The sequence below is a fragment of the Hakea prostrata genome, chromosome 10, assembly GCF_041222555.1.
Source record: "Hakea prostrata isolate BN-2017 chromosome 10, UWA_Hpros_2, whole genome shotgun sequence".
Classification (NCBI taxonomy): Eukaryota; Viridiplantae; Streptophyta; class Magnoliopsida; order Proteales; family Proteaceae; genus Hakea; species Hakea prostrata.
The window spans coordinates 1,420,857-1,445,418 of NC_142609.1; the positions used below are offsets into that span (position 1 = coordinate 1,420,857).

At 37.1% G+C, this 24,562-nt stretch overlaps 3 protein-coding genes across 3 annotated transcripts; all 3 read left to right on the forward strand.

Annotated features, from left to right (window-relative positions):
* The first annotated feature begins 529 nt into the window (after nucleotides 1-529).
* On the forward strand, nucleotides 530-1,834 carry LOC149001361 (F-box/LRR-repeat protein 16-like). The gene has a single exon (XM_089137015.1). The coding sequence runs from the start codon at nucleotides 530-532 to the stop codon at nucleotides 1,832-1,834; it is 1,305 nt and encodes a 434-aa protein (XP_088993141.1).
* A 6,328-nt stretch (nucleotides 1,835-8,162) lies between these two features.
* Nucleotides 8,163-9,485, forward strand: LOC149001362 (F-box protein SKIP2-like). The gene has a single exon (XM_089137019.1). It carries the CDS (start codon nucleotides 8,163-8,165, stop codon nucleotides 9,483-9,485), a length of 1,323 nt encoding a protein of 440 aa, XP_088993145.1.
* A 9,960-nt stretch (nucleotides 9,486-19,445) lies between these two features.
* On the forward strand, nucleotides 19,446-20,246 carry LOC149001363 (F-box protein At1g47056-like). Its single transcript, XM_089137020.1, has one exon. The coding sequence runs from the start codon at nucleotides 19,446-19,448 to the stop codon at nucleotides 20,244-20,246; it is 801 nt and encodes a 266-aa protein (XP_088993146.1).
* The last annotated feature ends 4,316 nt before the right edge of the window (nucleotides 20,247-24,562 follow it).

The following is a 24,562-nucleotide window of genomic DNA, read 5'->3' on the forward strand; positions in this document are numbered from 1 at the left end:
AGTGAAATATTTGCGAAAAAAGAGGAGTACATGCTTTTATAATAGTGAAGAGGGCATTTTCTGAATTTCGCACCGAGAGTGACTTGAGAGATAAAAATACTGCAGAAGATTTAGGGTTTTTTGAATATGGGGAAGAGAGAGGAGAGAGAAATATATGGATGGTTTAGAATTTGATAACTGATGGATTGCCTAATGCACAATCTTCAGAGGGAATTATGGGAAAGGAAATCCGAATCCGGTGGGAACTGGGAAGTTCTAAAATCCAAATCCAACTAGGGTGGGTGCGTGGGAAGTTCTAAAATCTAAATCTTAGTCGGACTCTCACTTCCATCATCATGAGAGGAGGATCTATAAATTTCGGCGATCGAAGAACAAGAGGCTGAAGGTTGACGGCAGTAGGAGAAGTCAACCATCAAGTTCGTCGTCGTCGAAGAAGAAGGCTGAGAATTCGAACCCCTGCACCACAGGGAAGAAGGAAGCTAAGGTTTTAATTAAGGTTTTCTTAAATAAGGAGAAAAAGGGTGCATCCATGAGGATACGGGATCGTCGGTTGCGCTCTCGACTTGTTCTACAGTCGCTGTTCCTCGATGATCTTCCCGACGATTGTCTATCCTACGTATTTGGGTTCCTGGGTTCTATGGACCGTAAAAGTTGCTCTCTGGTCAGTCGCCGTTGGCTCCGCGTCGAGGGTGGGAGCCGACATCACCTCTTCCTCAAAGACAAACCCAAATCTGGTCTCCGCACTATCATTCCTGCTCTCTTTGCTCGCTTCCCTGCCGTCACCACGATTGCCTTCGAATTCTGCAAAATGTTCGACAACGCTCTTGCCCTCGTCTCTATCCATTGCCCATACCTGACTAGCCTTAAACTTGATGGTTGCGTGCGGTTGACTGATGCAAGCATGGCTGCTGTCGCATTAAACTGTAGGGTTTTGAAAGAGCTTAGCTGTCATTCTTGCATCTTCGTCAAGGGCATGAATGCCGTCGTCGTCGACCAATATTGTTCCCTCGAAGTACTCTCCATCAAGAATGTCGTCAACGGGTGCCAGTGCTTTGGACAGTTGATCATTGCAGCTGCCTCCAAGAATCTCAGAACATTGAAGATATCTAGATGCTGTGGCGATTGGGATAAGGTCTTCGAAGAAGCCATGAAATCCAAATCCAGTAGTCTGGTTGAGATTTATCTGGTGAGTCTCCCAGGAGTAACCGATGCCACCCTGGTAGCTATCTCTAAAGCATGCTTGGATTTGAAGATCTTGTGCCTCGTAGAGACAGCGGCCCCTCCCAATTGCACGGATGCGGGGCTTGTGTCCGTGGCTAATCACTGCAAATTCCTAAGGGAACTCTACATCATGAGACACGATTATCTTTTTTTACGTTCCTACACCTTGGGTGGTGAAAAGGGCCTCAGTGCCATTGCCAAAGGGTGCCTTAACCTCGAGGTGTTGGTATTATATGGTTGCGAGCCTACTCCTTTGAGCCTAGGTCTTCTTGCTGCCAACTGCCAGAAACTCGAGCGCTTAGCACTGTGTCATAGTATAATTAGTGACGCTGAGATTTCCAGCATTACTGCTGCTAAGTGCACCGCATTGAGGAGGTTCGGCATCATGTTCTGCTTAGGTTTCAGTGATTGGAGTATAAAGGTGCTGTCTGGTGGCGGCTGCCCTAATCTGGTCGAGCTGGTGATTCATGGTTGCGATTTTGTAACTGATGAGGGTTTAAATCAGCTCAGGGCAGATAGGGCTTCATTGTCAGTCTCTAGAGTACCTATGGAGCCTGGTCCGTTTTGGGGCACTCTCAGGGATCAATTCAAATTTGACTACAGAAATTTTTAGTGAATCTGAATGACTGAATCCAGTGTAGGAGGATCTTGTTGGGTTGGACAGTCCTTAATTAATTGGTCGGGTTTCTATCTGGTTTATATATTTGGAGTAATTTCTTTATCATCAGTTTTGTATTCGATTTTACTTATTATGTTTACTTACGTAATTATTGGGAAGAGAACATGTTTCTTTTATGAAAGTCTGTATAGCTTAGATGAAGATGTTGAGATGTGGAATACACATTAGGGTGCTGATCTTGGGATAGCTCCAAGACATGGGAAAGAAAATATGAGAAAGTTGTTTGATTGCACCATGGCTTTTTTTTTTCTTTTTAGTAATGGCGTGCATCTTGATAGTAATAAAACCATCATGCAAGATAACTACACACCCTGCTATGCTATTGATTTTGGTAATCTAAAAGTGAAATCAAACCTGCAGAATATCAAGTACAGAAGAAAAAGAACAGAAGATATGACCTTGAATGGTTTCCTTATTCTTGCAACTCTGAATTCTTGTGCCAATTCAGCCCCCTTTTTTCACGTCTTTCGTTTTATCAACTTGCTGTTCTGGTTCCATTATTCACCCACTTGCTGCTCTTGAAGTTTCTGGTGGTTACTAGATTTAACATATTTTTAATCTGTGGAACCATGAGTCTCTTATTCGAGAGTTCACTTACTAATAACAGTTTAGATATTTGTTTGGGTGATTTTCACGGGAATGATTAGAATCCATAGACTCATCAAATTTGCATTGAGAATGGAATCAACAGTCATATTTCACTGTTTCAAGTTAATTTCCTACTAATCTCCAATTTAGCCTTACATTTTCAACATGAATAATCACTTCACAAGATCCAGATAATTAACTATTTGAATTTCAATGATCTATGATTCCAAAGATGCTAATTCCACAGATTTGGAGTCAGAATTAATACGAGTATCTGTGAAATCGAAGTACTGGTCTCTTAGAATAGTTTAACAATCTTCATTTTGTTTAAACCTACTCCTTGAAGCATGACAATAAAGAAGTAGCACTTTATTATCTTTTAAAATTTGCTGACTTCAATTGATTACCTTACCATAATTTTATCTTCCCCTCTAGGTACACTATGTGTTGTGAGAAAAAACCAGCAGTGCATGATTTTAGTTTGTGATATCTGAATGGGAATTGTTGTCTAAAACAACTGTTATGATATTTGGTTTGATTTCCATAGCGGTGGATCAACAATATTGGATAGATTTGTCCTTAATATTCTTAAAAAAGTAGATTTCTAAACTTTATATGTTTGTGGTGGCTTGGACCAACCAACAACATGATCAACACTAGGAAGGGATTGTTGAGGTATCTGAATTATACCCAAATAAGGTTGAGGTATTTGAGTTATACCTAACCTCGTATATTCTAATATAGGTCATCGGACAATTACGATCTAATGGTGTAATGGACATTTTGAAGAGAGTCCAGCTAACCGTAAAATCTAGTGTTGGTCAATAATATTGTTGGTAGCAACGGTCTGGTATTCCAATTAGATACTCAGGTGTAATGCTTTAAGCAACCTTGTGCTTAAACCTTAACAATATTAATGCATTACTGGTTTTATTTTAGAATTTGGCTTTGATGGAATGACTGTGGTGGTCGTCGTCCTTGCTGCTCACGAGAGTCGCCTGGACTCAGGAACACGGTCGCATATAGATGCCGTTTCTGGCAGCATCCACGGCGTGCGCCTCTCTTGGCATCTCGGAGATGCTGGGGCCACCTGTTGCCACTTAAATATATCATCACCATTATATTTGCAGCTGCAAGCAGTGAAGGGAACCAATAAATAGAAGCCTCCGTTGCAAACTCCTTTTTTTTAATCACTGGAGCATGTTTGTTTTAAGTTGCAGAACTTGATTGAGTATTTTCTGGATCCGCTGCAGCAGAAGTAGCCACAAAGCTAGAACAAGATAAGAAGAGGTGCAATGGCTATAATTAAGTCTCAACAAGAGAAAAAAAAATGAAGAATGCAAGATGTCAAGCTCAAGCAAAAAGCTTTTAAACCTATGCTATGCTAGTATGACACCAGCTCAATAATTTTGGGTAAGGATTGAATCTGATCTCAAGCAAAGAAGTATCAATTTCCTGATAGATAAGAATAAATCAAGATGGAAAACTGTATATTGTACATCATCACAAAGAATACCATCTAACCAGGAAAAATGGATACAGTGAGATTTACAAAATACATACACAAAATTTTCAATAGTTAGTTCCATGTACCAATTGGTTAATCATGTCAGTACAACTATACTGCGCTACCAATGGGTATCGATACCCAACAGAAGCCAATGAAACCTATTCAAGTTCTGATCCGCTTCTTCATGCAGCGACGCCCCATCACTGAAGTGTTCTTCCTCATCCATTTCTCTCGGATGAGCGACGAAGAAGACGACGAGACTCTCTTGCTAAGAACCTCTGGTTTCTTCGTTCCCACAGTTCAGATTTTCGCCTTTGCGCGCCAAGTTGCCGACAACGGATATAAAGAGCGCTTCGAAATTTGGAGGGAAACAAAACCTAATAAAGCATTTGGAAGTGCAAACACCAAATCGGAAAAATGGGCTGGGTCTTAAAAGCCCTAGATTGCTGGAATCGCCAATCCCGTTTCGAAACCCTAAAAAGTCGGCAATCTGTACAGTGATGGGCTCAGGCGTTGTGGGCCTATGGCCCATCCATGAACCCTAAATTCGCGTCTGGAATTCGAAAATCTTTCGACACACGGACCCGGAAAACAAAGGACAAAAAAACAAAAAAAAAAAGAAGGATGAAAAAAACAACCTGAAAAGGCCAACCCAACAAAAAAAAAAAAAAAAAAAAAAAAAAAAAAAAGAAGCGAGTATAGAAAGGCAAGCCGGAGGGGGAAAACAGCCGCCCGGACCAGAGAACCAACGCCGCCCACCAATCCGACAGAGGCCCGGAGCAAACCAAGAAGGCACGAGGGAGGGGCCAAGGGGCAGCGCAGGCCCCAGAAAGATGGGAATGGGGGTAGTGGGGGGAATGACGGATTAAAAAAGCTGTAAAAAAATCGCCGGGATTTTCTCTACTGTAGTATTCCCGTCCCAAGCTTCCTACAAAATAATGTTTGATGCGTGTAAACAATGTTGGCTGGGCCAAGATGACCGAACTAGAGGTGGGCAAGACGTGCAGTGCAAGGGAACCCACTCGAACCTAATTAGACCCGAGGCAATCAATTCGCAAAATTGCTTCAGTAGATGCGCATGATAGTCAGTCGAAATTTCAATTCGATCGTTGAATCTCAATGGTCAAGATCGTTTTGATCTGATGGACTTAAATGTATCACAAGACTGAAGGAAGTCCATTAATTCGTGAGTCCTCAAGTGTAGCTGGTTATTGACGGACATCTAAATACATGAACAAACACTTTACCACTCCGACTTGTGCTTTTATTAACATAAGTTCATTAACATAAAATTAATGAATTGTTAATATTTTATTAGCAAAAAAAGTAATCGTTAATATTTTGATTAATAGGGTTTTTTGTTTTGTATCTATTTTCATTATTATTTTCTGAAATTTTTTCATTTTGACATACTAAACTTATTTTTTATTTTATAATCTATTCTCAACAAAAGTTTTTTTTTTTTTTTTTTGGGGTAGAAAACTAGATTAAATTGAAGGAGACAAAGGCTCTGGATGGGGAACATGCTCCCTCAACCTGGTAGTGGAATTTTGCCAAACCAACGCTGTCTCAAGCATCAGGGCTTCCTGAGCCAAAGAGTGAGCCACAACATTGGCATCTCTTGGAATATAAGAAAAGACACAAGATAGGGGAGCACTAGCCAGCTGTCTAATATCAGCTATTACATTTTGCAGTTGTGTAGGAACTTGAAGAGCTGGGTTTAAGAGTAAACTGACAACAAAAAGACAATCAGATTCAAGTATAACATGGAGCCACCCTTCTTCAATTGCTGACTAGAGACCAACCTTTATACCCAGAGCCTCTCCCACTGCTGCCTCCCCAAACACTACAGGTATCGATTTTGCCCATATCGGTTCTCCTTGCTAATCTCTAGCTACAACACCAATGCCACTTGCAGATCTATCAGCCCGCAAAGCTGCATCAGAGTTAAGTTTAATCACTCCCCTTGCTGGTGGCTGCCATTGAAGGACTCCTCCATTGGATTCTTGTGATTGAAAAGGCCACGATGAGATCCTCCCTGAGAGATGACCAGCAACCGTACCTTGTGCAGAAATTACCAAACCAAAGGCGTCAAATTGTTCAGATAATTGATCTTCGGCGTCTCAAAAAGCTAGTTGTCCGAGAATTAGATGGCTAGACCAAAGGAGATTGAAATATTCGTGACTTTCTCTTGGTCTTCTATTTTCCTTGGTTATTCTAATTAGAAATTCTAGCATCGCTCAAATCAGCACCCCTTCATGAGATAGAGTGAATTTGGAGTTTTCGATCAACAGCAGCGGAAGATAAAAGTTGAGAGAACACAAGCTACCCTGAATATTAACGACAAAAAGAACAGAAATTATTAATGCATTTTCAGCTTCAACACCGTGGTTTTCTTTTTATTTGCCTCTTTGCTTGGGCTTTGCTGAAATTTTTTGGTTATAATTAGAACGGGTTCAATTTTTGTTGATCCCCTTGGTCCAAGTACCTAACCCAGGACCTTTGATCACAATTCTAATTCAGAAACCAAACAGTCGATACTAATTGTATCAAAAGTTAATTACATCCTACTCTCCCATAATCATATTTTCTTTTATGCATAACACGTTTCTGCATCCTAAGTCTGTATGTAAGACATAGATATGATGATGTTCCAGTGAAGAAGATAACTTTTCACAATGGTCAATATGGTACTTTCACCCCCCCTCCCAAAGTAGAGTCCGGATCTGCGACCCATCGGGGAAGCATGATGGGAGGGTTGTTTTTTTTTTTCTTCATATTTTCAGTAGTGGGCCCCACCTTTTTTGTGGTGGAAAACCCGACGGGGAGCACGTCAGGGGTGATGATCCGGATTCCCCAAAGTATATCGCTGGATCTCAATTCCATAATTTTGGTGAACAAGATTATATGACTTTTCTACCAAAAAAACAAAGAAAGAAGATTATGACTTTTTCCTTACTGTTGACCACGAGGATCCTTACATTAAAAGAATTCCAAGGAAGGTTCTAGTGATATATAACTCACCACAACTTACGAGGCGATAACCCATCATATAAATTAGAGAGAGCATTAGTATGCGTTTGGTAACGTTTTTATTCTGAGAAATCAGTTCTTATGCAAAACCATTTTTTAATGTTTCTGTGCTAAAAGACCGTTCTTTGCTTGAAATTGGGCGTTTGATAAATCTATTCTGAAAATATTTTTAAAACACTAATAGAATATGTTAGTTTTTTTTTTTTTTTTTTTGGGTTGAAAAATAAGTTGGTGTTTGATAAACTTGTTCTAAGGCTTCAATTTGAACCAATTTTATCACTTTCGTTTCTGTTCTTTGGTAAAAACATCTTTTTTATGTTCTGCAAAAAGCGTTGTTTAGAATACTTTTCTGACTGGTCCGTTCTTAAAGAACAAAAGAACGAACCGTTTTATCAAACACCTCTAACCCGTTATTCCGTTCCCAAAGAATAGAAGAACGTCATAAACATTTTTTAAGAACGTTATCAAACGCGCCCTTACGTTTCATAAAAGGCAGAGAATATGAAAACGCTTGAGTGTGTTATATCTCTATAGTCCACCATTCCTTGAAGAGCTCGTTATCTATGGTATCACAAGGTATCTCTAATCATTAATCTCCCTATGGGTAATGATTTCCAATGCTGCTTTTGAAGGAAAACTCTGGAAGCACAACAGGGCCCCACATGGAATGTGAGAAGGCATGGGAAAGCATCCGAACACTGCCTGCATGGGAAGAACTATGGATTTACATCCCTTTTCCTATAGTTCCTGCAATTCTTCTTTAGGATTTTGCCACGTGACATTAAAAGATCCGATGATCATCAGTTAAAACTAAATTTGATTTTCCTCTCTCCTCTCTCGGTGAAATTCCCAAAATTCCCTGCGTTTTTTCATCTCTCACTCTCTCTCCTGTTCACGGCTCTTTCCTTTCCAAATCTTAGTTGGACTCTCACTTCCATCATCATGAATCGAGGATCTATAAATTCTGGCGATCGAAGAAGTAGAGGCTGAAGGTTGACGGCAGCAGGAGAAATCACCCATCAAGATCGTCGAAGAAGAAGAAGAAGAAGGCTGAGAATTCGAACCCCTGCACCACAGGGAAGAAGGGATTTAATTAAGGTTTTCTTAAATAAGGAGAAAAAGGGTGCATCCATGAGGATATGGGATCGTCGGTTGCGCTCTCGTGTTCTACAGTCGCCGTTCCTCGATGATCTTCCCGACGATTGTCTATCCTACGTATTTGGGTTCCTGGGTTCTATGGACCGTAAAAGTTGCTCTCTGGTCAGTCGCCGTTGGCTCCGCGTCGAGGGTGGGAGCCGACATCACCTCTTCCTCAAAGACAAACCCAAATCTGGTCTCCGCACTATCATTCCTGCTCTCTTTGCTCGCTTCCCTGCCGTCACCACGATTGCCTTCGAATTCTGCAAAATGTTCGACAACGCTCTTGCCCTCGTCTCTATCCATTGCCCATACCTGACTAGCCTTAAACTTGATGGTTGCGTGCGGTTGACTGATGCAAGCATGGCTGCTGTCGCATTAAACTGTAGGGTTTTAAAAGAGCTTAGCTGTCATTCTTGCAACTTCGGTACTGTCAAGGGCATGAATGCCGACGTCGTCGTCGACCAATATTGTTCCCTCGAAGTCCTCTCCATCATGAGTGTCGTCAACGGGTGCCAGTGCTTTGGACAGTTGATCATTGCAGCTGCCTCCAAGAATCTCAGAACATTGAAGATATCTAGATGCTGTGGCGATTGGGATAAGGTCTTCGAAGAAGCCATGAAATCCAAATCCAGTAGTCTGGTTGAGATTTATCTGGTGATTCTTTCAGGAGTAACCGATGCCACCCTGGTAGCTATCTCTAAAGCATGCTTGGATTTGAAGATCTTGTGCCTCATAGAGATAGCGTCCTCTCACAATTGCACGGATGCGGGGCTTGTGTCCGTGGCTAATCATTGCAAATTCCTAAGGGAACTCTACGTCTTGAGACAGAAGCAACCTATTCTATGTTTATGCACCTTGGGTGGTGAAAAGGGCATCAATGCCATTGCCAAAGGGTGCCCTAACCTCCAGGTGTTGGTTTTATATGGTTGCGATCCTACTTCTTTGAGCCTGGGTCTTATCGCTGCCAACTGCCAGAAACTCGAGCGCTTAGCACTGTGTCATAGTATAATTGGTGACGCTGAGATTTCCAGCATTACTGCCGCTGAGTGCACTGCATTGAGGAGGTTCGGCATCATGGGCTGCTTAAATTTCAGTGATCGGGGTATAAAGGTGCTGTCTGGTGGCGGCTGCCCTAATCTGGTCGAGCTGGTGATTTACGGTTGCTTGTATGTAACTGCTGAGGGTATAAATCAGCTCAAGGCAGATAGGACTTCATTGTCTGTCTCTATAGTACCTGTGGAGTCTGGTCCGTTTTGGGACACTCTCAGGGATCAATTCAAATTTGACTACAGAAATTTAGACTGTGAAATCTGAATCCAGTGTAGCATCTTGTTGGGTTGGACAGTCCTTAACTGGTCGGGCTTAATTCTATCTGGTTTATATATTTGGGGTAATTAATTTCTTTATTGTCAGTAGTTTAGTATTAGATTTAATTACTTACCATGTTTATATACGTAATTATTATTGGGAAGAGAACATGTTAATTTCTTTTATGATTAATTTTCGAAGTTAGTATACATTTTTAAGAAAGTCTGTATAGCTTAGATGAAGATGTTGAGATGTGGACTACACATTAGAATGCTGATCTTGGGATAGCTAGCTCCAAGACATGGGAAAGAAAATATGAGAAAGTTGTTTGATTGCACCATGGCTTTTTTTTTTTTTTTTTTTTTTTTTTCAGTAATGGCGTGCATCCTGATAGTAATAAAACCATCATGCAAGATAACTACACACCCTGCTATGCTATTGATTTTGGTAATCTAAAAGTGAAATTAGACCAGCAGAATATCAATTAGACCAGCAGAATATCAATAAGTACAGAAAAAGAACCGAAGATGTGTTCTTGAATGGTTTCCTTCTTCTTGCAACTCTGAATTCGTGTGCCAATTCAGTCCCTTTCTTCACGTCTTTCTTTCGTTTTATCAACTTGCTGTTCTGGTTCCACTTATTTACCCACTTGCTGCTCTTGAAGTGTCAGGTGGTTACTAGATTTAACATATTTTAAATCTGTGAAAAAACCATGAGTCTCTTATTCGGTAGTTCACTTACTAATAACAGTTTAGATATTTGTTTGGGTGATTTTCACCAGAATGATTAAAATCCATTGACTTATCAAATTTGCATTGAGAATAGAATCAACAGGCCATATTTCACTGTTTCTAGTTAATTATTCCTACTAATTCTCTAGTTTAGCCTTACATTTTCAAGATGAATAATCACTTCACAAGATCCAGATAATTAACTAGTTGAATTTTGATGATCTATGATTCCAAAGATGTTAATACCACGGATTTAGAGTCAGAATTAATACGAGTATCTGTGAAATCGAACTTGTACTGGTCTCTTAGAATAGTTTAAACCTACTCCCTGGAGCATGAGAATAAAGAAGTAGCACTTTATCCTCTTTTAAAATTTGCTGACTTCAATTGATTACCTTACCATAATTTTTTCTTCCCCTCTAGGTACTCTATGTGTTGTGAGCAAAAACCAGCAGTGCATGATTTTAGTTTGTGATAGTTGAATGGGAATTGTTGTCTAAAACAACTGTTATGATATTTGGTTTGATTTCCATAGCAGTGGATCAACAATATTGGATAGATTTGTCCTTAATATTCTTTAAAAAAAATATTTTTAAACTTTATATGTTTGTGTTGGCTTGGACCAACCAACAACATGGTCAACACTAGGAAGGGATTGTTGAGGTATTTAAGTCATACTCAAATAAGGTTGAGGTATTTCAGTTATACCTAACCTCGTATGTTCTAATATAGGCCATTGGATCAATTATGATCTAATGGTGTAATGGACCTTTTGAAGAGAGTTCAACTAACCGTGGAATCTAGTGTTAGTCAATAAATATTGTTGGAAACAACGGTTTGGTATTCCAATTTAAATACTCAGGTGTAATGCTTTAAGCAACCTTGTGCTTAAACCCTAACAATCTTAATGCATTACTGGTTTTATTTTAGAATTTGGCTTTGATGGAATAACTGTGGTGGTCGTCGTCCTTGCTGCTCACGTTGCCCCTCAGAGAGTCGCCTGTGCTGTTGTTGCCTAGACTTAGGAACACGATCGCATATAGATGGTGTTTCTGGCAGAATCCGCGGCGTCCGCATTTCTTGGCATCTCGGAGACGCTGGGGCCACCTGTTGCCACTTAAATATATCATCACCATTATATTTGCAGGTGCAAGCAGTGAAGGGAACCATTAAATAGAATCCTCCGTTGCAAAATCTTTTTTTTAATCACTGGAGCATGTTTGTTTTAAGTTGCAGAACTTGATTGAGTATTTTCTGGATCCGCTGCAGCAGAAGTAGCCACAAAGCTAGAACAAGATAAGAAGATGTGCAATGGCTATAATTAAGATTCAACATGAGAAAAAAAAAATGAAGAATGCAAGATGTCCAGCTCAAGCAAAAAGCTTTTAAGCCTATGCTATGCTAGTATGACACCAGCTCAATAATTTTGGTTAAGGATTGAATCTGATTTCAAGCAAAGAACTATCAATTTCCTAATAGATAAGAATAAATCATGATGGGAAACTACATATTGTACATTATCACAAAGAATACCATCTAACCAGGAAAAATGGATACGGGGAGATTTACAGAATACATACACAAAATGGGCAAACATGGGGTGAGATACAGATTACATACATTTAGAATATTAAAACGCATATATATATATATATATATATATATATATATATATATATATATATATATATATATATATATATATATATATATATATATATAGACACACACACACACTAGCAATGACGCACGTGTAGTTTGTTCACGTTGATTGAGCTTTCGTTCGTAAACATAGTGGTATTTATACTGTGCAACTATATATAAGAAAAAAATGAAAGAAAAAAAATTTAAGTATAAATTTGAAAAAAAATAGAAAAGAAGACCATCATACTAAACCTTAATTTATCTATGAATTTTAGAATAATTAATTGATGTCTATAATATCATACGTTCTATTCTTAATGGTATTATCTTTTCTTTGACTATTGTATCCCTCATTTTTATTCAAATGTCATATTTTGTCCATTAATTTTCTTTTATTCTTTTTTTTTTTTTAATTTTTCCTTACAAATTGTTGGAACATTTTGTAATTTTTCATTTATTTTAAATTTATAAATTAAAATCAAGAAAAAGAATTTTCTTCCATTGATTTCGTTCTCTTATATCAATCCTTAATAAAGAAAATTTTATTCAAAATAACTCATAAATATTATTATTTTAAATCCAACGTGATTTAATCCCTAATAAAAAACTTTTGATTAAATTCCACCATCCTTTTTTATCCATCCATCCAATCTCTAATATTCTATCAAAAAAATCATATTATATCATGTCATATTATATTATTTGAATATAGTTTGAGATAAGAATCTTGAGATTCTTCAAGATATGTTCTTTTCTTAATAAATAATGAAATATGGTACAATTTAGTAAATTCTTAAATGGTGAATAAAAAATAAAAACTCTCTCCCCCTTTTTACTAAAAATCCCTTTTTTAATATAATTTTTAATTTATATAAACCAAAATTCTTTATTTGAGATTCGATTATTTTTTATTTTTAAAAAATAATGTCTTATGGATTTATCTCATTCCTCAATTTGAATTTCATTTTTTTTAATTAAAAATTATCATAATATTATTGATAGATTAGTTCCCTTAAAAAAATCTTAATTTTATTAAATTATTTCTATCCCCAAAATAAATAATAATAATAATTTAAAATATTTTCTTAAATTTAAATCTCTCGATTTCTATACCCTCTTTTTTTTTTATCAGAATCTATTCATCTCCTTAAAACTTTCTTATAGTTGACCAAACAACTTCATTTAATTTTTTAAAAGGTAATATAGAAAAATAAATAAACATAAAATCATATGCAAAAGAACATCTAAGTATTAGAATGACATGAATGAAATAAAAATTTTTCGGTTCAACTTGTGGCAAAAGAAGAGTATATGCTATATCATATCATATCATACTACTATTATAAAAGCATGTATTCTACTTTTTTCGCAAATTTTTTTGTGTCCTTTTCTGTCCTTATCATTGTTCCAAATACCAATAATGTTGTACTATTTGCTATTTCTTTACTTATTTTTACAAGGATAATTTAGACATTTTAGTCATAAATTATTATTAATTTATCATTAATTTTAATCGCTCTCTTAATTTATCTCTCGACCTCTCTCAAAGTCTGTCACTCTCTATATCCCTCTCCGTCTCGAACTCTCTCTGAATCTCTCTCTAAATCAGCACACTCTCGACCTCTCTCAATCTTTCTCATTCTCTTTGGATTCTCAAATCCCAAGTCGACATATAGTTCAATCTTCCAGCACAATTTCTTTCTCTATTTCTGTTTTAATATATTTAACTAGAAAGATTTCAGATCGTATATTCTAAGTCTCTTTTTGCACTGAAAATCGCATTTTGAGTAAGAAAGGAAGGAAGTTAAAAGGTTGTACTTAGTCGTCTACTTTGGTCACACATTTTTCTTTTAAATTTCTTTAAAGAATTCTTTTTTTTTTCTTCTCTCTCTCTATATTTTATTTGTTTGCTTTTTTTTTTTTGTTAAGTTTCTGATCTCTGATCAGAAAATTCTCCATATTCTAGGGTTTCCTTCTCAGTAAGAATAGAGAAGAAGCTAAAGCCTGCTACTCCATTTTGAGTAAGAATGAGTAAATAACGAATTTCAGTTATCTATTTATAGGAAAATCTCGCGGGAGAGTCTGAGGAATATTAGGATTAGGAATTTTATTTGTTCCTTTTCGGAATCTATAGGAGTAAGAATCTTGCAAAACCGTTCTTCTCTTCTACCTCTTTCCTTCTGTTTTTTCTTGAATTATATCCCTTTTCCTTAGGCTACGGTGGTGGGTATTTATGTATAAGGTGATGTGTTTGAGTGGTTTTAGGATTTACAAGAGAGAAACGTGAGTGGAGTGAGTGCTTGGGTGGTTAAGGATTTTAAAGACACTTGGGTAGTTTTAGGATTTTTTTTTTGTCTTTTTGTTTTTTGTTTGTTTTTTAAAATGGTAGTTTTGGGTTTTAAGAGAGAGAAACGTGAGAGGGAATGCATGCAGGCCTTCTGGCCTTCCATTGTTGCAAAGAACTGGTTGAATATCAAGCCAAAGGTTTATGAATTCAGTGAAGATGAGGTTGATCCCGAGACGGAAAGTGAAGATGATGGTAGGCTTTTAATAATTGTGACAACTAGATGTGAAATTGGGTATTCATCATGGTTAACAATGCTCTCTTATTTTGTTTTCTTTCTTATTTCCCTTCAGGATACTCTCCTAAACATGAACAAGAACGCATGGCTGGGCATCAGTTTTGCAGAATATCAGGGAATCAATCTGTCCGATCAAGTCAAGCTTCAGGCAATGGTCACTTTATATTTCTATAATTTGTTCTGCATGTGATCTAGACTTTGCTGTTTCTACCGAAGAAAACCTTGCTATTTTCTTTTAAACTGAAGCTTTGTTTTATAATCTTTCCTTTACAGTAGTTACACTATGCCTGTACTTGAAAGCAACTTTAGTTTTTTTGTTTGTGAGGTCTCTGATTAAACGACATCTCCTGACAATCTTAAGGGTTTATCTCCCCGTGTTTTTTTGTATGTGATTATTCAATTGTAACTCCTCTATGGGAGATTTATTTTTTGTTCTACTTCTGCTTCTTTGCAAAAGGGTTGAAGTAGCATTTTCAGAATTTAGGCAACGCATCTATCGTCAACTAAGCAGGTATAATCGGTAACCATGATCTTTAGGGTTTTTTAAATCGCTTATCTGTGCAAACTATTATTATCAGGCTTGCGATTGAAATTATAATTCTTTTGAGGGGATTTAGATATGTGTGAGACAATAAGGTTTGCAATTTATGAAGTCTTGCATAATGGAGTTAATAATTAGAAGAGAGGGGACAGTTAGCGAGTTTGGCTCGCATGCAACAGTAATTTAGTTAAAAATTGTATGATACTTGTTCGTGTTGGCTCCTATGCTGTTATCTTAACGAAAACCAAGTCTCTTGCATGCAGAGTATGTGTTTGTATCGAATCACATACCTTCAAGATTCCAACGATCCATGAAGGTACTCTCAATCTCCTCATGAATTGAGAAGACTGAGCAAGGCATTTCAATCGATCTTTCTCAATCTCCTCCACTCACGAATTGTAATACGAAGGAAGGTATTTCAATCAATCTCTCTCACTCTCTCTCTCAGTCTCTCTCAAGCTCCTCCTCTCATGAAAGGAAGACGGAACACATTTCATGTGAATATCTCTTTGTTTACCTCAATACCTGATTAATGGGCAATTGGGCAGCTATTCCCAATAGTTCTTCTCACTTTGACAACATGATTTTAAGGACTGTAAAGATGCTAGCTTGCTAGAATTTATCTTTTCAATTTTTTTTTTCTGTCTCATGTTTTTTGTCATTAGTTTTCGTTAGGTTGAAAATTGAGGGAATTTATCCTCAGGTTGACCCCCTACATTGTTTTTGTTATGCATTAATTCAAGTTCCAATGGATCAATCTTGCTAAAATCCTTGTTTTGTGTTCAAGGTGTCTCAAGATGTTGTGTCTACAAGTCGGAAGTGCTTTCTTTTGAAATGGGTTTCTGGTAAGTCTTCCTACTTCTGATTTATTTATAAATCTTCTTCAGCGTCTATAAGTTAGAATTCTAGGGGTTCATTGGAATTATACTAATTTTGTGGTAAAATTTATTCCATCACTTCAATTAAGGGGCTCTCTTTTTCTTTCTAGAAACGGTCTCCATATGGCTATTGTATATGTAGGCCGTCTACCCTTTTATTTTGGCATGGCCTTTGTGAAGGTCTACATGAAGCTGAATCCTTCTTTTTTTTTTTTCTTTTCCCAATCTCTGATAATATTATTGTTATTTTTGCATAATCTTCTTATAGTTAGCTGGTTGGCTGTATGATGATACTGTTCCTGAATTTCATTACGTGAAGGGAAAGTAGGTTGCATACACTCTATGGTGTTCTATTCTGTTCCTAGCTTTCCCATCCTTAATTTCTACATTTTTGTGATTTTATTGATTTGAGATTAACTTTATTAATTGAATTGTGATTTTATTGTGTTTAACTCATATAATACCGAGTTCTTTTGGTGTGGTAATTTTTTATTTTTTATTTTTGGTGACAGATCATGAATTTAGGTTTCTTCTTGACTTCATAAATCATTGGTGAATGACTACTTATTCGGACTTCACAAATCACAAATAAAAGAACTATTCTACTATTCCTTTTTTCACTCTTGTTATATTGTCTACTATCACCTAAATGTCATTTTGTCGATTATTTTAACCCACCAATTAGAGACCATTTCTTTTATATTTCAAAATTTTATTTATGAGATCAAATTTGAAAAGAGTTTAATATTATCTTTATCAAAAATTATCACTTCAACTAATGATTTAAGCTCTACAAAGAGTCAATTAAATGTCTAAAATAGCAATAACAAGAAACCATCAAAAGAAATTAATTGAGTTTTTAACATGTATAAAACTTGACAATGGTTGCAACCTCCTTTGTAGAGATAAAAAGTTCTAAAACGTCATGAGTTCAAACTTCTGCCCCTACCACATCTTTCCCTCCCCCGAGAAAACCTATGGCCCCCAGTCACTATAATTGGTTGATAATGACCCAAAAAAAAAGAATAAAAGTTGATAAGGACATAAATAAGAAAACAACTAAATTAAAAATTGCAGGAAATGAATATTTGTGTATAAAACCTTGATGCTAAAGGTATTATAAATCAAAAGAAATTGGCATTCACTGCATAACATAGTTTAGGGGAAAGAAAAAACATAAAACTAATAAAAACAATAATTGGATTCCTATTTATGTGCAAAATTCAGATATATTTGCTTTAATAATAATCCTCTTTTATCTCTTTTTGTTTTCAAGTTTTTGAATTCTATTTCCTGTACTTATTTTCCATGTACTTACTCTCCCTCTCAAAAGTTTCACTGATTATTCCCTCACCCCAAAACTTGATTGTTTATTTCAATTGTCTTCTTTCTTAATATAATTTTTTTTCTTCTGTTTTTTGACTCGATATTTTTTCTCTCTCACATGGCCACGTGCATTTGCACGTGTCTTAATATATATATATATATATATATATATATATATATTATATATATATATATATATATATATATGAGTGCATTAAGTGTTTGGAATTTTCATTATCCAAAAAAAAAAAAAAAAAAATTACAAACAAATGAGCCTTGACTAGGATCCACATCTTCTGTAATTCCTTTCCCTACAATTCCCAGTAATTCCCTCATTGGATTGTGCCATGTGGCATGTAAGTAATCCAATGGTTATCCAATTTAAACTAAATTTGAATTTCAAATTTAGTTTAAATTGGATAACCATTGGATTACTTACATGCCACATGGCACAATCCAATGAGGGAATTACAGGGAATTGTAGGGAAAGGAATTACAGAGGATGTGAATCCACATTGACTATTGTTTTCGATAAAATCAAGCAAAGTTGCATTGTTAAATATAGTAGGTTTCATTTCTTAAATAACTTTATTAAGATAGTAAATAGTAAATAATTTTAGGGTAATTTTCATCTCGACCCCCTGAGGTTTGGTCTATGTCATTTTTAGTCCAAAAAAATCGAGACTTTGCATCTGCCTCCCCTGTACTATAGATTAAGTCAGTTTAAGGAAAAATTATTACTTTTATAACTAATTTGCCCTTTTTATTTTTTATTTAAGTAAAACTTTAGCCAGATGGATGAAGAGATTCCTCATTCACCCATCTTCATGATTAAATTGAGCAAAAGGGGGAAATTTATGTTCTCAACAGTGAGCAAAGCCACATTTGGTTTCTTCTTCTATGGTGATTGCTAGAATCGTTCTTGAAGATAACAGCCCATGGCGCCAGAATTCCCGTCATTGCGGGCGCTGAATGCTCCTACTTGATCGAAATCAGTTCCTACTGAAGAGAACACCGATGAGTTTAATCTGATTTCGGTGCAAATTGTTGAGAGAGATTATCCAGAAAGAAATCGGAGCGGTTTACTTACCTGGTCGCGGCTGTCATGTCCAGTTTAGGAATCACTTCCATGGCTATTGCCTCTGTTTATTATAGATTCTACTGGCAAATGGAGGTTATTTCTCTCTCTCTCTCCATCTCGATCCAACTTTTGGAATTTCTGGTTTCATATCAATTGTCATTGGCAGGGAGAAGAGGTTCCTGTATATTTGCTCCAACTGTAGGCGCTACAGTAAGTATATTTTCTCTTTCTCTGTCACCAAAACTCAACTCAAGTGAAAGAGGTTTTGCAGTTAATCGATGGATTTCTTGAGGGCCCATTTAATAGATTACACTAATGGTGTTGAGGAATTTCAGGTGGGAATGGAATTTTGGGCTCGATGGGTGTATGTAGGCCATTTGCTCAACTCAACGAAGAAGATGGGTGAAGGGAGAATCTCTTCATCCATCTTGCTAAGATTTTTCTTAAATTAAAAAATAAAAATTAAAAAGGGCAAATTAGTCATAAAAGTAATAATTTGTCCTTAAATTGACTTTTTCTATAGTACAGGGGAGGCAGATGCAAAGTCTCGATTTTTTTGAACTAAAAATGACATAGACCAAACCTCAGGGGGTCCAGATGAAAATTACCCATAACTTTATTAAGATAGTACAAAGGATACAATAGTCAAGTGAAAGATTTGCGGAAAAAGAGGAGTACATGCTTTTATAATAGTGAAGACGGCATTTTCTGAATTTCGCACAGAGAGGGACTGAGAAACTGAAAAACCACAGTGGATTCAGCGTTTTTTGAATCCGGGAAAGAGAGAGGAGAGAGAAATATATGGATGCTTTAGAATTTGATGACCGTTGGATTACCTAATGCACAATTTTTTTTGAGAGGGAATTAGAGGGAAAGGAAATCCGAATCGGGTGGGAACCTGGGAAGTTGTAAAATCCAAATCCAACTAGGGTGGGTGCGTGGGAAGTTCTAAAATCCAAATCTTAGTTGGACTCTCACTTCCATCATCATGAATGGAGGATCTATAAATTTTGGCGATCGAAGAAGTAGAGGCTGAAGGTTGACGGCAGCAGGAGAAGTCACCCATCAAGATCGTCGAAGAAGAAGAAGGCTGAGAATTCGAACCCCTGCACCACAGGGAAGAAGGAAGCTAAGGTTTTTAATTAAGGTTTTCTTAAATAAGGAGAAAAAGCAGGGTGCATCCATGAGGTTATGGGATCGTCGGTTGCGCTCTCGACTTGTTCTACAGTCGCCGTTCCTCGATGATCTTCCCGACGATTGTCTATCCTACGTATTTGGGTTCCTGGGTTCTATGGACCGTAAAAGTTGCTCTCTGGTCAGTCGCCGTTGGCTCCGCGTCGAGGGTGGGAGCCGACATCACCTCTTCCTCAAAGACAAACCCAAATCTGGTCTCCGCACTATCATTCCTGCTCTCTTTGCTCGCTTCCCTGCCGTCACCACGATTGCCCTCAGATCCTGCGACATGGGCGACAACGCTCTTGCCCTCATCTCTATCCATTGCCCATACCTGACTAGCCTTAAACTTGATGGTTGCGTGGGGTTGACTGATGCAAGCATGGCTGCTGTCGCATTAAACTGTAGGGTTTTAAAAGAGCTTAGCTGTCATTCTTGCAACTTCGGTACTGTCAAGGGCATGAATGCCGACGTCGTCGTCGACCAATATTGTTCCCTCGAAGTCCTCTCCATCATGAGTGTCGTCAACGGGTGCCAGTGCTTTGGACAGTTGATCATTGCAGCTGCCTCCAAGAATCTCAGATCATTGAAGATATCTAGATGCTGTGGCGATTGGGATAAGGTCTTCGAAGAAGCCATGAAATCCAAATCCAGTAGTCTGGTTGAGATTTATCTGGTGTGTCTCCCAGGAGTAACCGATGCCACCCTGATAGCTATCTCTAAAGCATGCTTGGATTTAGAAGATCTTGTGCCTCATAGAGACAGCGGCCTCTCACAATTGCACGGATGCAGGGATTGTGTCCGTGGCTAATCACTGCAAATTCCTAAGGGAACTCTACATCATGAGACACGATTATCTTTTTTTACGTTCCTACACCTTGGGTGGTGAAAAGGGCCTCAGTGCCATTGCCAAAGGGTGCCTTAACCTCGAGGTGTTGGTTTTATATGGTTGCGAGCCTACTTCTTTGAGCCTAGGTCTTCTCGCTGCCAACTGCCAGAAACTCGAGCGGTTAGCACTGTGTTATAGTATAATTAGTGACGCTGAGATTTCCAGCATTACTGCTGCTAGGTGCACCGCATTGAGGAGGTTCGGCATCATGTACTGCTTTGGTTTCAGTGATCGGAGTATAAAGGTGCTGTCTGGTGGCGGCTGCCCTAATCTGGTCGAGCTGGTGATTCACGGTTGCGATTTTGTAACTGATGAGGGTATAAATCAGCTCAGGGCAGATAGGGCTTCATTGTCTGTCTCTAGAGTACCTATGGAGCCTGGTCCGTTTTTGGACACTCTCAGGGATCAATTCAAATTTGACTACAGAAATTTATAGTGAATCTGAATCCAGTGTAGGAGGATCTTGTTGGGTTGGACAGTCCTTAATTAATTGGTCGGGTTTCTATCTGGTTTATATATTTGGATCGAGTAATTTCTTTATCATCAGTTTAGTATTATATTTTACTTACTATGTTTACATACGCAATTATTGGGAAGAGAACATGTTTCTGTTATGATTAATTTTCGAAGTTAGTATACATTTTTAAGAAAGTTTGTATAGCTTAGATGAAGATGTTGAGATGTGGCCGGACTACACATTAGAGTGCTGATCTTGGGATAGCTCCAAGACATGGGAAAGAAAATATGAGAAAGTTGTTTGATTGCACCATGGTTTTTTTTTCTTTTTAGTAATGGCGTGCATCTTGATAGTAATAAAATCATGCAAGATAACTACAGACCCTGCTATTGATTTGGATAATCTAAAAGTGAAATCAAACCTGCAACATATCAAGTACAGAAGAAAAAGAACAGAAGATATGACCTTGAATGGTTTCCTTCTTCTTGCAACTCTGAATTCTTGTGCCAATTCAGCCCCTTTCTTCACGTCTTTCTTTCGTTTTATCAACTTGCTGTTCTGGTTCCACTTATTCACCCACTTGCTGCTCTTGAAGTGTCAGGTGGTTACTAGATTTAACATATTTTAAATCTGTGAAAAAACCGCGGCCATGAGTCTCTTATTCGGTAGTTCACTTACTAATAACAGTTTAGATATTTGTTTGGGTGATTTTCACCAGAATGATTTAAATCCATAGACTTATCAAATTTGCATTGAGAATGGAATCAACAGGCCATATTTCACTGGTTCAAGTTAATTATTCCTACTAATTCTCTAGTTTAGCCTTACATTTTCAAGATGAATAATCACTTCACAAGATCTAGATAATTAACTAGTTGAATTTTGATGATCTATGATTCCAAAGATGTTAATTCCACGGATTTGGAGTCAGAATTAATACAAGTATCTGTGAAATCGAAGTACTACTGGTCTCTTAGAATAGTTTAAACTGAGAATCTTCATTTTGTTTAAACCTACTCCTTGGAGCATGACAATGAAGAAGTAGCACTTTATCCTCTTTTAAAATTTGCTGACTTCAATTGATTACCTTACCATAATTTTTTTTCTTCCCCTTTAGGTACACTGTGTGTTGTGAGCAAAAACCAGCAGTGCATGATTTTAGTTTGTGATATCTTAATGGGAATTGTTGTCTAAAACTACTGTTATGATATTTGGTTTGATTTCCATAGCAGTGGATCAACAATATTGGATAGATTTGTCCTTAATATTCTTTAAAAATAGATTTTTAAACTTTATATGTTTGTGGTGGCTTGGACCAACCAACAACATGGTCAACACTAGGAAGGATTGTTGAGGTATCTAAGTCATATTCAAATAAGGTTGAGGTATTTGAGTTATACCCAGCCTCGCATGTTCTAACATAGGCCATCGGATCAATTACAATCTAATGGTGTAATGGACCTTTTGAAGAGAGTCCAACTAACCGTAGAATCTAGTGTTAGTCAATAAATATTGTTGGAAACAACGGTTTGGTATTCCAATTTAGATACTCAGGTGTAATGCTATAAGCAACCTTGTGCTTAAACACTAACAATCTTAATGCATTGATTTATTTTAGAATTTGGCTTTGATGGAATGACTGTGGTCGTCGTCATCCTTGCTGCTCACGTTGCTCCTCAGAGAGTCGCCTGTGCTGCTGTTGCCCGGACTCAGGAACACGATCGCATATAGATGGCGTTTCTGGCAGCATCCACGGCGTCCGCCTTTCTTGGCATATCGGAGATGCTGGGGCCACCTGTTGCCACTTAAATAAATCATCACCATTGTATTTGCAGGTGCAAGCAGTGAAGGGATCCATTAAATAGAAGCCTTCGTTGCAAAATCTTTTTTTTAATCACTGGAGCATGTTTGTTTTAAGTTGTAGAACTTGATTGAGTATTTTCTGGATCCGCTGCAGCTGAAGTAGCCACAAAACTAGAACAAGATAAGAAGAGGTGCAATGGCTATAAACTAGATCTTGCAACTTGATTGCGGATTTCTTGGCTAACGTGGCCCTCTTGGTCGAGCTAACAAATGCTTGGCAATAACACCAATCTTTGGCTTCTTCAGATGTGCAATGAAGAAGTCAATGCTTGTACTAGCTCCAGTCTTTAATAAATGCCTTTTTTTTACATTTAAAAAAAAAAGTACACAAATAAAAACTAAAAATTGATTTGATAAATTAATATTATATTTGTGATGTGTCTGAAAATTAACCAACCACCAAGGACTTGCAAAATAAGAGTTTGAAGCAAGTAGACTTGTCAATCGGGAAGCCGTCTCCGATGGTTAAATCAATAATGCATCACTGTAGAGCTCTTACTAGTAGCAAAGTTTGATTAATTGAATAACAAAGTAAAGGGAATGATTCAATTACCTTTCTTTCATATTGAACATTGACTTATATAAAGTTTATCTTTTAACTCCAGATCGTAGGATTAATCAATAGACACTTTTGTAACAGGTTTGATCATAGGGCTTAATTCCTCTAATATGGGTGCTTGCACATTCCCTTTTAGGCACAATTTTTTTTTCTTCCATTCTCATATCCCAACACCTATGGGATCATGATCCTTCCTTATATGCACGATAAATTCCTCTGGGTACCAACCGAAATAGTATGTTCAATATGGCCCAACCCGGTTGGTTTGTCTATATTATTTGCGTTATATTCACATTTATTGGGTCGACACGTGTTAGACATTTTAAGGATGTATACCATTATTTTTAGGGTAATTTTCATCTGGACCCCTGACGTTTAGTCTATATTATTTTTAGTCCAAAAAAATGAGACTTTGCATATGCCTATCCTGTACTATAGAAAAAGTCAATTTAAGGACAAATTATCATTTCTATGACGAATTTGCCTTATTCTCTTTTAATTTAATTTTTTTTTTTTTTTACATTTTAAGGGGTTAAAAATTATTAATTTACAAAATTAGACCCTTCTTCATTACATGATTCCCAAATCCCTGGTCCAACCAACTCTAAATCTTTATTTTCAAAATCCTAGTTGAATATTAGGAAATGAAAATTAATGGGTGAAACGTTATCTTCAACTTATTTCTGAAAATTAATGGGTGAAACGTTAACTTCAACTTATTTCTGAAAATTAATGAATTAATTAAAATTAAAGGGTGAAAATTTGGATAGCTGGTGAGTTGAAGGGATGAAGATCTCACCAGCAGAGCCATGACCAGCATCGGCTTGTTCGACTTCTTTTAAAAGAAGAACAGAAAAAGACCCATGAGTCCTACAACGTGGTTGCATATTACTGCTACTTGTAATGAAACAAAATCAACCAACCTCTTCGAATTTGCTTACGGTCTCGGCATTGACTGTAGAGCTCCATGATCCATTGCGGTGTCTTAGTGTTTCGGAATAATAAGGTTTTATAAGATGGACAAGATATAATAGAGGTGTTGAGTCTAGGGTTCTTTGGGAGAATGAAGAGTGGTGGTGACATTGAGGAAGCAACATTACAGATTAAACGCTAAAATGAAAAACAACTTTTAGTAGAACTGTTTCAGTGTCTTCTTGACCCTCTAGCTACTCTACATTGTTTTATTTCCAAATCCTAGTTGATTACGTTTCACCCATTAATTTTTATTTCTTAATCTTCAACTAGGATTTAGAAAATGAGGATTTAGAATTGGTAGAATCAAGGATTTGGGAATGGATAATGAAGGAGGGTTTGATTTTGTAAATTAATAAATTTTAACCCCTTAAAATGTAAAAAAAA

Excerpts from the sequence above, each read along its gene's own strand:
- LOC149001361 (XM_089137015.1), top strand. The coding sequence starts at position 530 with ATGAGGATACGGGATCGTCGGTTGCGCTCTCGACTTGTTCTACAGTCG.
- LOC149001362 (XM_089137019.1), top strand. The coding sequence starts at position 8,163 with ATGAGGATATGGGATCGTCGGTTGCGCTCTCGTGTTCTACAGTCGCCG.
- LOC149001363 (XM_089137020.1), top strand. The coding sequence starts at position 19,446 with ATGAGGTTATGGGATCGTCGGTTGCGCTCTCGACTTGTTCTACAGTCG.